General features: G+C 40.8%; 1 protein-coding gene across 2 annotated transcripts; it reads left to right on the plus strand.

Moving 5' to 3' along the window:
- The first annotated feature begins 10877 nt into the window (after nucleotides 1-10877).
- dusp23b (dual specificity phosphatase 23b) lies at nucleotides 10878-13135 on the plus strand. 2 transcript variants are annotated; one of them, XM_074691486.1, is made up of 3 exons: nucleotides 10878-11073; nucleotides 11554-11833; nucleotides 12950-13135. In XM_074691486.1, the coding sequence occupies exons 2-3, from the start codon at nucleotides 11564-11566 to the stop codon at nucleotides 13133-13135; spliced, it is 456 nt and encodes a 151-aa protein (XP_074547587.1). In that variant the 5' UTR covers nucleotides 10878-11073; nucleotides 11554-11563. The 2 variants fall into 2 exon arrangements, with proteins under 2 accessions (XP_074547587.1, XP_074547588.1); XM_074691487.1 differs by lacking the exon at nucleotides 10878-11073 and adding an exon at nucleotides 11094-11383.
- The last annotated feature ends 159 nt before the right edge of the window (nucleotides 13136-13294 follow it).

The raw sequence follows: 13294 nt of genomic DNA on the forward strand, positions 1-13294 counted from the left end.
TATAAGAATATATACATAGCGCAAATTCTTGTCATTCATAAGTATTTCACTTAAGTCGATATGAGCTCGGTTTAAGTGACAATGTTATTAATCCACGGACAGCCATTGAAAATTTACCTAGTTAGTTACTATGCAAGACGTTTCTCTCACAATGTTTGTTAACCAGCAAAATGTCGCGTTTCCTATAATAGTATTGTAATAATTGTATCAAGTCTATTATTTCATGCACTTTAAATTGAAGCAATGGCTAATATGACATGTTTCTTTTTCTTTTTCATTCTTCTGTTACACTATTGCACAGAGCCAACATATCTAAATTTACAGTTAATGTCATATTAATATAGTATTAATATCAAAACTCTCCTTAAATAAAGGCAACCAAAAAGACAAAGTCCCACAAGGCAATGTCTGACTCAGAGTGGATGTCCCGCCTGAGGAGGTTTGCCAACACAGGAACCTGGCCTGCCGATGAAGGCAACAGACCTGCTCCCAGACAGAAGAAGTGGTATGAGCTGTATCAGAGGGTGAGAGTTGATCGATTTTGGATTTTACCATGTAATCTTACTGTACCATTCACTAATATTTTCTTCAAACAAAGGATAAGGTTAAACTTTTATAGAGTTAACTGAAATGGGCATTTTTTTTTACCATTTTTAAGTAGCTGGAAAAAAATGATGACTATTACATTTTTAACCAAATGATTCTCTTTATTTTTAGATTGAGAAATGCCCAATGCAGACTCATGGCCAGATGTCTTTGTTTGGGCAGGAGAGGAAGTGCCTGTGTGGATTTCATGTGCAGAAGGTAAAACTATAAGGATACAGTGTTTTTACTCATCAGTACACCACATAAAGCTGTGTCTACTCTGTTTAACAGCCGACCACATCGAGTGTTGCTCCCCGGCCAGGAGGGCAACCAACGGCGACTGTGGGCCGTGGTGAAGTTTCTGCACAGCAGACAGCAGCAGGCGGTCCGGTCCAGGGGGCAGCAGGAGATGCGGCTCAGGGGGCATCAGTAGGTCCTCCTGTAAGAGGCTCTGTTGGCCAGCAGACTTTAGCAGCAGGTCCAATCGAGAGGGCTGTAGGACAACAGAGTTCTCCAGCAGAACCAAGACCGGAGGGCCAAAAGAAGCGGCCTTATTTGACTTTGGCAATGGTAAACAGACAAATAATCTTACTCATAAACTGACCATGGCTGTGACAACTGTTTTGTACCTTAATGTATATTGACAATTGTATCCCTAGTACAGCTCTAACAAAGCCCTTTGCTTCTTTGCCTTTCAGTTTACTAAGTCAAGATTTGGTGGTGCCCAGTCTGCTGCTGCCAAGCCAAATCTAAGCCTGGCCAGAAGAGTAACCAAGGTAAATAGAGATTATGTAGTAACCTATAAGCTTGAGTCATTTTTTTGGTAAATAACTAAAACTGACTGCTCTACAGACCCAAGCCACAGTCACAGACCCCACTGAGGAAAGTACCAGCTCTCCTTCAAGTGTTCCCGTCCCAGTGAGTACTTTTTAAAAACTACTCTTTTTGTAGAAGCATTTTTACAAATACTTTCTGAAGACATTACGCATAAACAATAATACGTTTAAATTCCCTCGTTAACAAAATTAGATTTTAAAGTTGTAACAATACTATGGTAGTGTTTTATCTGAGTATTAGTTTAAGATTATATTCTCAAAGTCTATCACTGATGTGAGTTCTATTCCTGCTGTTTCTTAAGGCTCCAGCTTCTCATGCAGTTGGTCGAGAGTCAGTGCCTGTCCCCAGTCCAGCAGCAGAAGTTGCCACAGTGTCTGTAAGTATTTAACATGTCACTTCATAGTGCGCAGAAGCTCGCAAGTCTTTAAGGTTAGTATTAAGTATTTTTGTCGTTGTTTTTTTATATTACAGACTGCTGCTGACTCTGGGACAGGAGCACTGACTTCAACAGCTCACCTGCCCCGCTTGTGGTCAGAGGGTTTGCCACCTGAAGACCACAAATGGATTGAAAAATTCCTCTTGAAGTTGGGGCCCAAGGGGAAACTTCAGCTTCAAGACCATCTGAAGCTCTGGTACTTTCCTCCTCAGCCGAGCAACCTGTACAACCAGGCTCCAGCACCAGACCGTTTTTTCGCCCACCCACTCTTTGTATGGATGCCATACAAATTGTGGAAGGTGAAGGTGGTCTGCCCTAATGCAGCCTGTGAGCAGCACCAGCTCACAGGGGCAGGGCTGCACAAGAGGGCACGGCGGGTGCTTGACGTGGACAGGACCTACAATATGGTGACGGAAACCCTGACCTGCACCAAATGTAGAGCCAGCCACGTTTCTTGGAGTCAGACTGTCCTCAGGCAGCTGGACTTGGCTCACAGGTCTGAATTCAGGGTCATCCTTACTCAGAAGTAAGTAATATCCCTTTTTCTCTCTTGCCTTGACAATAGAAATAAAAAAGACTAAGACTCTAACTAATTTATCTGTCTTTGACTCAGATACGCCTGTGACATCCGTGTGATCCGGCTTCTACGGGAGAGAGGTCTGGGTAACAGTCCAACACGGGTTTTAAAGCAGCTGAAAGAAAACCACTCAGAGGAGTGGCTTCATCGTGTTGCACGGTACACCACTGAGTGTGTTGACTTTCAGCAGCGCCCCGGACTGCTGCCCATGACTTTTCCTGAGCCCCCTGAGCCTGCTGTGGTGCCTAGCTGTAAGTGGCTCCTCTCCGTTTACAGTCAGGACATCTTGACAAGGCTCGAGGACATCAAAGCCCGGATCACATCCATCTACGGCACAATTCTGAAGATGGACTCAACAAAAAAGGTTTATATTTTTTCTCCTTCATTAATACAGGAAACTTATATTATTAACTAGTCCCATTGAATAAGGAGTCCTGAAAATAATCACAAAGGGCCTTTTAATTTTTTGTACTTTAGATCGTTAAGAAGCTGGCAGGCACAGCTAAGGGGACCGCTCTCTGGCTCACCTCTGTGGGAAACGAGTATGGTCAGATCCTGATCAGCGTTCTGACCGCTCAGGAGGGAGCAGGCCTGGACATGATGGCAGCAGACCTGGTGAAGCGGTACCAGCAGGCTGGTGTTGATCCCCCTGTTGCCTTGTATGTGGACTGCGACTGCTGCTCCAGTACAGGGGAGACCAGGCTGAAGACCAGGTTCAGTGGATGGCAGGACCTCATCATTCGACTAGACATCTGGCACTTCATGCGCCGACTTGCCCTGGGGTGCGTGACAGATGCTCATCAGTTGTACCCAATCTTTATGTCACGCCTGTCAGCGTGCATATTTGAGTGGGATGCAGCTGATTTAGCTTTGTTGCGTGAAGCGAAAAAACAACAGCTTCAATCCCAGGGCTTGCCAGTCACTGATGCTGACATCAGCAGAAACCTGTCCAGGGAGGAGCTGGCTCTCCACTGTCGACGGAGAACCCGGGGTGAAGTGGCCACCACCCAGCTGCTGGAGGAGCTGCTGCTGGGGCTCATGGGGACCAGCGGTAATGACTCCCTTGGAGTTCCCCTGTTTGACATGGAGAGGATGGAGCACATCTGGAATGTCCAAAAGAAGCATGTCAAGTGCATCCAGGACCCACCAGGTGTGGCTCTCTACATCAAAACAGGAGAGCTCACAAAGGGAGGTGTGCAGCTACCCACCTACAGGTGTGCAAGGGGCTCTACATCTTTAGAGTCCTTTCATTTGCACCTCAACCGCTTCATCCCAGGTTTGTGTTTGTGTTATAGTTATGTTAATGTGTCACAAAGTCTAAGAATAAAAATATATTTAAAGTTATGTACTAATATACTATGTCCTTGATCACCAATTTTACCTACTTACCTGTTTATCCCCAGGAACCAGTGCCAACAGCCTGAATTTCCAGGTTTACCTGCTGGAAGGACTCCACAGGTGGAACCAGGACCGTGGCACTGCTGCTCTGTCAACTGAGCCATCTCCTTTCCGCAGCTACTCGGGTGACCTGCTTCACTCTGTGAACACAAACTTTGAGAAGCTGTTCGGCAGGAAGTTGGTCCCAGAGTTCTGCCCACCCACACCTTACACTGGTTAGCATTACTGAGACCCACTTGACGTACAACTGAGATGAAAAAAAAAATCATTCAAACAGTTTTCCTAATCATCCATTTGCCTCTGATGTTTCAGGAGAGCTCATAGGCCTGCAGTATCTGTTCCGGCAGACTGGTCAGGCACTGCAGGATATGCATCCTGATTCTGAGGAGACTGCTCAGCTGATTGAGGAGCATAATGTGGAGGAAGATGAAGAGGAGGATGAGGGCTTTGCTGAGGCAGCAGAGGACCCAACAGTGGCAAACCTGGAGGAGCCTCACACCCCTGCCCCTCTGACAACTGGCCCCTCCCTGTCCACAGCTCCCAGCACGACAGCTCTTTGCAGTTCCTCAACTCCATCATCATCGGGCACCTCCTTCACTCAGGCTCCGAGCACATTAACCATTGCTCCTGGTAAGGCTGAAAAGAAATCTCGGTTTTATATAGGTAGTAGTATGACCAGGTGCAGTGCAATGAAAATGGGAATTGTAATTCAGTCACAATAATCCCCCAGCTCTAATTCTGCAAGTCATTTTGTAGTTTTTTATATGTGTAGTAATATGGTGTTTTTTTCCCTATTGTGCATCACTAGCTCCTTGCTCGTCTGCAGTGGCCTCTGCTCCTCCCACTCTGCCTTCAACTTCATCCTCTGAGGCTGGCGTTGACGTGCAGGCTCATGATGAAGACATGGTAAGTGTTAACAATAAATATGCACTTGCATTACTGCACAAAAGTTTGATCACTTGCACTTTACTTTTTGCAATCAGAAACAATTTTTATCCATTTCACAAACTTAAAATGAATCAGATGGTTTTCAAAGAATGATCCACTTTTTTGCAACTGTCAGTCCTCTGCATGAACTCCTAATATGGCTGCTAATCTAAGTTAATCATTTTATAAGACTAATTGATTACAAAACACTTTTGAAACTGTGTGGCACAGCCTAAAATAGTTTTATTAATAAAGGAACACAAAGGGAGCATGGCAATCTTTAGGTTGAAGTTTCAGCACTTGTTTTGGGTTAACAGGCTCAAAATGGCAAGGAAAAAAAAGCTGTCTTTAGAGGCCTGTAAGTTTATTGTTGTGTTAAAAAGTACAGCTATTTATTGCTAGAAATCATGAGACAGAACCTTTAAATCTCTTAGGAATTGGTTAACTACTCCCTTCAGAGAGCAGCACAAATTGACTTGAACAGAGACAGATATAGGAGAGGGAATCCTCGATGCACAACTGTGTAAAACAAATATCTAAAGGGTGCGTAGTTTAATACAAATAGGCCTTACAGGCCCTCAAACAGTGGTTGAGCAGTAGTATGTTTTTTCTATTTAATAAGGAACATCAGAAATGTGTCAAAAAAAGGTCAACGTGATTCAAGGATTTACATTAACATACTTTCAAATATGTTTCATATCTTCACAGGCTGTGGATGAGCAAAATGTGCCTGGCTACCAGCATGTGGACAGACTTGCTGAGTTTTTGGTGGAACTGCGGAGTCAGACATCTTTGTGTCTCACCAACCAGCAGGCCAGCACCATCAAAGCACTGTGGGAAAGCCTGGATGAGCACGACAAGCGGCGGGTCATATACGCAGCTCGACATCAGGAGAGACTCTTGAGTGGGCGGTTTCGAACACCGAAGAAGCCCACAACTACGCCTGGCGTTGAGAGCACCACCCGCTGCATGTTAGGAGCAAGTAGCTCACCTGCACAGTGGCCGGACTGCTGTCGGTTGGTGGAGAACATTTTTATAAGACTCTGCAACCTCCACCCAGGCCCAGTGAGAAGAGGGAAGAGGGCAGACTCAAGGTGGTCCCTTATCTTGAGGGATTACCACAAGATAAGGCAGCTGGTCCTAGGGAACTCGCTAGTGATGCAGCAAACTGAGATCCAACTGGTGGAGGTAAACCAGAACACCCTGATACAGTGGCACAATAACAGGCAGAAAAAACAGGAGCTGTCTGTGCTGCTTCAGGGTACCACCTTACCTCCAGCCGTCTCAGCTTCTGCGGAGCCTCTTCAGGATGCCAGAGTGCTACCTGCTCACCCTGTACCAGCACAGCAGGAGCATCAGTACTGGTTGCCTGAGAGCACAGCTGGCCAGGCACATCAGAGGCAGAGAGCTCCCAGTCAGGTCCAGCGCAACATCTTGCCTAAACCAACAGGCAAGAGGCCTTTGTTTGTCAGCCCCCCTGCACCAGGACCCTTGCTGACCACACAGCTTGTTGGGCCTGCAGGACAAAATGTGGGACTGGTACCAGTTGTCTTGGCAGTTTTACCGGGTACCAGTCCACAGACAGGAGCACCTACCAGCAGCACCATGGAAGGAGTGACTCCTAAAAGGCCGTACCAGCGGACAGTGGAGGCAAACACTTGCAAAAAGTGTGGTCAGTTCCGCACTGCTGACACTGGACACAGCCAGTACTATGGCAAAGTGTACTGTCCTTCCTTTGAAACCAAAACCAAGAAGCAGTGGTTGGAGGAAATGAGGAAGGCAGTACCCAAAAAATAATTTCAAAAATTATTTGTAGTGTAAATATTGTACATATTTTTGCAGTGTAAATATTGTATATATTTTTGTAGTGTTAATATTGTACATATTTTTGTATTGTAAATATTGTATATATTTTGTAGAGTTTCATATTGTAAGTTATTGTAAAGTATGAGTGTTGTTAGTATTATTTTAGTATTAGTGTTGTGAATAAAATAGTATAGCTGTTGTGTATATATGTGTGTAAAATGTGTTGCATTCAGATTTTTTTATTACCATAGTTTATTATCATAGAGGTGTTGTGTTTGTTCTTTTTTACATAATCTGTAATAAGTTGTTTCTCATTCTCTTCCCTGTGAATAAACAAAGCTCGAGCTAAAAGTGTATCTTTATTCAACACTGGTAAACACACACACACACACACAAAAAACATACCCATTGATTTTAACAACAGTCAACAACTGTAATAAAGAGTGTTATTTGTCAATGTTGCAATATCTATAAGATAATGATCTTTGATACAGAAAAAGAATTATGCTAGAAAGAGGGGTTATTTAGTATCGTATAAAAAGTGGTTTGCAGTAGACATCAGATAAACTCCTGAAGATCTCAGGTTGAGGAGCTGCTCTTCAGGTCATATGGTGGGCTTAAGGCAGCTTCTTTTCCTATAGAAAAAGGAAGAAGTAATCAACGATTATTTCCCATGATAAACATATTTAAAAAAATATTTTAACGTTATTAAAATGCATTATTATCATTTCAACATATGCATTTTCAAAAACCTACCATAAAGAGCGAGACATAATAAAGCAATCAGTTAGGAGCACGCTTGACCGCCATTAACCCTAATTTTAAAACTGGGGAATCCCTTTGTGTTGACCCGGAAGTGAGGTCCATATATGGGTATGTGCGTCACACGGCAAAAAGTGTAGCGTCAAGCTATCCGTTTATGAAGTTCGTCGGTTCGTGTCCCGTGCGCTACTTGTTCAAATATCTAAAGTTTTAAATCACCTTCTGTAAGCATTGAAAACACTCTTTTAAAAGTTAAATTGCTGAATAACCTCGGATTTTTTCGTTTTCTTTCTCTTTTTCTTCTTTTCCTCTCTTTTCTTCCCTTTTTCCTTCTTCCCCCTCCTCCCCCCTTCTCCCCCTTCTTTGACGGACGAATGTTCCCCAGCTTGAGCGCAGCGCCTTAGACCGCTCGGCCATCCTGACATGAAAAACCCGTGAAATTACAATTTCAGAAAATGGTTCAACAGCCTGCATTAGTCGCAGCGAAGCTTAATTTTGTATTTTCAGTCAATTGGAAGTAAATTGAGGTGAAACGTGCCGTGAATCACCTCTTAAAGTGCTCATATAGCTGCTGTTATCATCATAAACACGCGCCATAACTCTGTACAGTTACAGTCGTAGAGGTTACTGTAAGCGAAGACGAGCTGAAGTTGGTTTCCCATTGGTGGCATGCGTATGAGCAGTTCACGGTAAACGGAATTTACGGCGCCAGCGGCTCAATTCGACGTTTCATAACCGTTGTTGATCTAATTCAACATTTAAACCCTATTTTAATCACCAGTGATGTCCTGAAAGCTGGAAATAATGAAAAATGTTTGATTTATCTGGAATATCGTGGATTTTGGACACTACCTCGAAATTTTTATTAAACCAATCTAGTTTACTTAGTAACATTAGACGTTCCAATCTTAAAAAAGGAGACATATCTTATCAAAAAGACATGTTTTATTACTTACATCGTGAGTCTGGGTGGAAAAGGTAGCTAAAACTCCATTTTGTGGTAGTGACACCTAGCAATGTGCTGATCTGATCGTCAAACTCGAACTTGCATGCTTAGCATAGTTAGCGTTACGCAAAAATTAGCCGCAAACTGACGACCTAAAGTTTCAAACGGTCACATTTTGTCTGGGAACCAACAAAGAGTAAATACGGAATGAAACTTACCGTTTTTGATCGATGTCCTTCGTGAAAGTTTCCTTAGTAGGGTTGTAAACCGCTGTTAGCATTGGCTAACGATGAGCATCAGGTTAGCATAAAGCACTCCAGGATGACCAAGCAAAAAAACAACAGTTTCTCCTGACAATGTCGAAATGCCAAGCAAAAACAAGAAAGTGTCGTGTTATTGTCCCATTTTAATGCATGGGCATCAAAAATAGGCGAAAATTAGCTGAACAAATTAAAAAAGAAGTTCACGAACGGTCGACTCGTCGCGATCCGAGAGGTGATTTCTGACTGCGTCACAGACAGAGAGGAAACGCCGCCTTGTGGTGCTCTCTGGGGCTGCGGGTTATGGCAAGCCAAGCCCTTTTAACATTTCACTCTCCGGAATTAACATTATAGATATCAACAACATAATTGTGACAATTCAAAAATACAGTTGGAGATATCTATTATTCAGTTTTAGTCACAATAACAGTTAGAGATATCTGTAGCTCAGTTTCCACTAGTCAAACTGAGTTACAGATATCTGCAATGACTCCCCAAAAGCTGCCCTTCACCTCGTCACCCATCCTAAATGTCACTTGCAGATATCTCTAATTCAGTTTGGACTATCCAGAATTACAGTTAAAGATATCTTAAATGTGATTTTGACTGTCAGAAATGTGTTCATGACGCTGGACATGCGAGGCTTCCCATTGGATACTGACCCAAATAAACTGGAGGAGAGAAGAGAAAAAATCATTTTAACAGTTTTATTAGCAGAAGAAATGGTGATTGTGTTCATCGACAAGATATTTAGAAAATGCCATTAAATCGAACAAGTAACAACAAACAGATATCGTCAACATCAATTCGCCTATCTGTAATTACATTTTGACTAGTCAAAATAAAAGTTTAAGATATCTCGAATTTGAGATATCTCTAACCACATTTAATTTAAAGATATCTGTAACTTGATTATAGATATCTGCTACTAAATCATGGCTATCCAGTTGCAGATATCTACAATTTCATTCTGACTAGGTGTAATTCCAGTTCAAGATCCTCTGAATTTGATATTTTCATAGCTGAAAATATCCAATTCAGAGTGTTGAAGGAAATAGCTGTAGTAATTGACAACATATTAGAATGCATTACGGCTGAAATCCATACAAAGAAGAATTGTAATATTATTATTTGTTGTATTTACAGAGCACCAAGTTCGAATCTGAACAGCTTCATCACATATGCTGGAGATCTCTTCTCAGAAATTGGGCAGAAAAAAATGTTTAATCTATGGTATTACTAACATTGACTTACTAAACCCAAATAAACACGAGCTACAAGGAGAAACCAGGTGCAGCGGTTCCATGAACATATTTAAGAAAAAAAAATGGTCAAAATGACCTTTAACGGATATGAAAATGATAATGGCTAAGTGTGTATCATCCAAAATTGTCAAGACTGAAGAATGCTGAAATGTAAATATGTGGGTTTGTTTGGTCTGTAAGACAGCAGGAAGGACAAAATGTTCCTAAACAATGATTGTGAATGAAGTGATGTTGTAAGACAAGTGATGGACATTAACGATCAAATATGGACACTAAAAGACAATCAAGAATTATGTCATACATCTGTAAATGGAATCAAAATTCATAATAATCTGATGATATGTGAAAAAGAGGAGACTAAATATTGAGGAAATGGGGACGGGACTAGATAAGCTCTGCTTCTCCCGTCTTCCCTTTCGGACACGTACAATGTGATCATCTATTGAAAATGTGTGATATTGTATAAGTGTGCTGACATGACTGAAATCAAATCAAATCAAATCAAATCAAATCAAAGATATCTGTAACTGCATTTTTGAATAGTCTAAATGTAATTAAAGATATCTATAAATGCTATTATAGATATCTTTAATGGAAGGGGGTTGAAGATATCTTGATTTGGAATTGTGACTAGCCAGAATGAAATTGTAGATATCAGCAACTAGATTCATAGGTAGTCACAATTTAGTTGCAGATATCCACATCTCACATTGTGTCTATCCATAACTGAATTTAAGATATATGTAATGAGAAACCCCACACACATGAATGGGGAAAGGGGCGTGATTTGTCCAAGGAGGAATTAAGTTGAAATTACAATTGTGGATAGGAATAATGTCACTGTGGATATCTGAAATGTTCAATTTGACTAAGAAGAATTGAATTGCGGATATCTGTGTTACATATCCAGACTAGCTATTAAATGTTAAAACTGTCAACTGTTTCCATCGCCTTTTAAAGCAAGAAATATCGTCATTAATATGCTGTCGTGAGAAATATAGAGTCCGTCTAATGTTTATTTTTATGCGAGATGCACCTGAACGCACCGCGCTTACGTTTAGTCGAATGTGAAGCTAACTTCATCCGCTGTCATCCCTCTGCTGCCGTGCAGTGCAGCTGCTAACATTAGTTGTAGCCCGTATGGACAGTTCTACTGTTACTGCAGCTATAGTTTGAAGACTAACATGTCAAAGTAAACACAGGGTGTGACAATAATCTCTGTTTACAGTGAACATAGAAATCTCTGAACTGTTATAGGTTTAGGTAGCGATACGGTAAGTGAAACAGCATGTGTGCTGTAGTGAGGAGCTTTGCTTTGGCTGACTTTAAGTTTCTCTATGTTGGAGTTAGTGACTGAGGCCTGTAAAGTTAATCTGTATGTATTATGATGAAATATGTCCTGCCATGAAACTAATCCCGTTCACAAACACTGGTCTATCGAGCCCTGCCTGTTTGCTGAGGGAGGATAAGACAAATAGCTTGAGTCTGTCAAACCCTGTGTGCTGTTCACTCTCACAGTAAGGGTTTTTGTATTTGTTGCTGGCTTCACTATCAGTATAACTGGATTATTCATCATTTTTTAAGGTAATATTTGTTGAATTGCTTTCCATTGTGACAAAGTTGTTGTGATTACATTCATGTGTGTGTGGGTCTTGTCTTTGGTCCCATCCAGGTGACTTCAAACATCAGGTGTTTATTTGTTATCAGAGTGGGTAAACTGACTTCCTGCCTTTGTTTTTCTCTCCTCTCCACAGTTTGATAAGCATGTCCTCCCTGGCTCCCAACAACTTCTCCTGGGTTGAACGAGGAAAGCTGGCCGGCCTGGCGTTCCCCAGGATGACCTCTGACTACCAGTACCTGCTGGACAATGGGATCAAACACCTGGTCTGCCTGTGTGAGAGGAAACCACCTTATCACGATTCCTGTCCAGATTTACAGCTGCACCACATCAAGATAGCGGACTTTACCCCTCCTTCACCGAGCCAGATCGATCGATTTCTGGCTATAGTGGAAGAGGCCAACTCGAAAGACGAGGTAAGAGTTGACCAAGGGTCTGCAGCCTCTGGCTCTTTGCAGTCGCCTTAAAAAAATATTACTGAAATAAAAAATTAAAATCTTAAAGAGGGTATTGACAATTGAAGACATTGAAAATAAATAAATAATTTTGCAATAAAGCTTTCTTTTTTATTTTTTGCAATTTTTTTCAAATTTTAATTATTTGACATTTTTTAAAACTTAAAAAAAAAATATTTGGAAAATTTTGCAAATTTTTACAATTTATTTTGACAATTTTGGCAATTTTTTGTAATTATACAATTTTTAAAAATTTTAAATTTTGCAAGTTTATGAAATTTATGATGTTCCAATTTGTCTTCTTTTTATAAAATTAGCAATTTTTTCAAAGAAAATAACTAGATAAATAATGAAATAATATATTTTTTTAAATTTACTAGATATTTACCATATAATTTTTTATTTTTTTATTTTTATTTATTTTATCTTATTATTATTATTTTTTTTTTTTTTTACATTTTTTGTCTTAATTGTAAAGTTAAAGTAGATTTTGTGGCTCCTCCCGGCTTAGACAGAGCTTAGATTTTAAATTAACTTAACTTTAAAGAAAATCCTGAAACAATGGAAAGAGAAAAGTGCTTTAACAACCCTGAAACAATCCTCAAATGTCAAGTAATCAAGCTGTAAATAAAATAAACACTTTAAAGCAAGTGTCAGAGTTTAGTTATTATACTGTTTTAAAGGCTGTGTCACAGTTTCAGGTGATTCACATTGAAATTTTCAGACAAAATTCACAGTTTAATTATTTTTCAAGCTATTTTTAAAATATGTTCCAGTATTTTGTCATGAATTACTCATTTATTATCAAAACATACAGACTTAAGCTGTTATTGGCCTCGATATTCAAGTGTACATCCCAAAACAAAAACAAATCCAGCAATCACTGCATCAGACTTCCTGTAAAACATGTTTTAATGTCATCTCTGATTAAAATATTTGCTTTTTAGTTTCCTGATGATCTTTTAAACACAAAAACAAAATGCAGACTCCGTCTCCTTTCACTGACTGATGCAGGGTGCAGTTTTTACGCTGTGTTTTGACTGACTCAACAAAACAAACCCTGTCATTCCTCTTCAGGGCGTGGGAGTCCACTGCATGCACGGTCACGGCAGAACAGGGACCATGCTGGCCTGCTACCTGGTGAAGACGAGGAAGATCTCAGGGATCGACGCCATCAACGAGATCCGGAGGATGAGGAGCGGCTCCATCGAGACTCGCGAGCAGGAGAAAGCTGTGGTTCAGTTTTATCAGCGCACAAAGTAGAAATCTGTTTTACAAATCAACAGGAAGTGACTCGACTGCTGTGCTAAAGCTATGTTTTATTCTCTAACACAAGAGTTTAAGCTCAAAGAGCTGGGGATAAAAAAAGCTGAATGTCTGAGAGATCAGTCCTCAAACACAAAACAAAAGCTACAAACTCAA

This window comes from Halichoeres trimaculatus, unplaced genomic scaffold (genome assembly GCF_033239565.1).
Source record: "Halichoeres trimaculatus isolate MK-OKI-2021-1 unplaced genomic scaffold, fHalTri1.1 fHalTri1_scaffold_17, whole genome shotgun sequence".
Lineage (NCBI taxonomy): Eukaryota > Metazoa > Chordata > Actinopteri > Labriformes > Labridae > Halichoeres > Halichoeres trimaculatus.

Excerpts from the sequence above, each read along its gene's own strand:
- dusp23b (XM_074691486.1), top strand. The coding sequence starts at position 11,564 with ATGTCCTCCCTGGCTCCCAACAACTTCTCCTGGGTTGAACGAGGAAAG. Across the intron at positions 11,834-12,949 it reads AGGCCAACTCGAAAGACGAG|GGCGTGGGAGTCCACTGCAT; the intron begins GTAAGAGTTGAC and ends ATTCCTCTTCAG.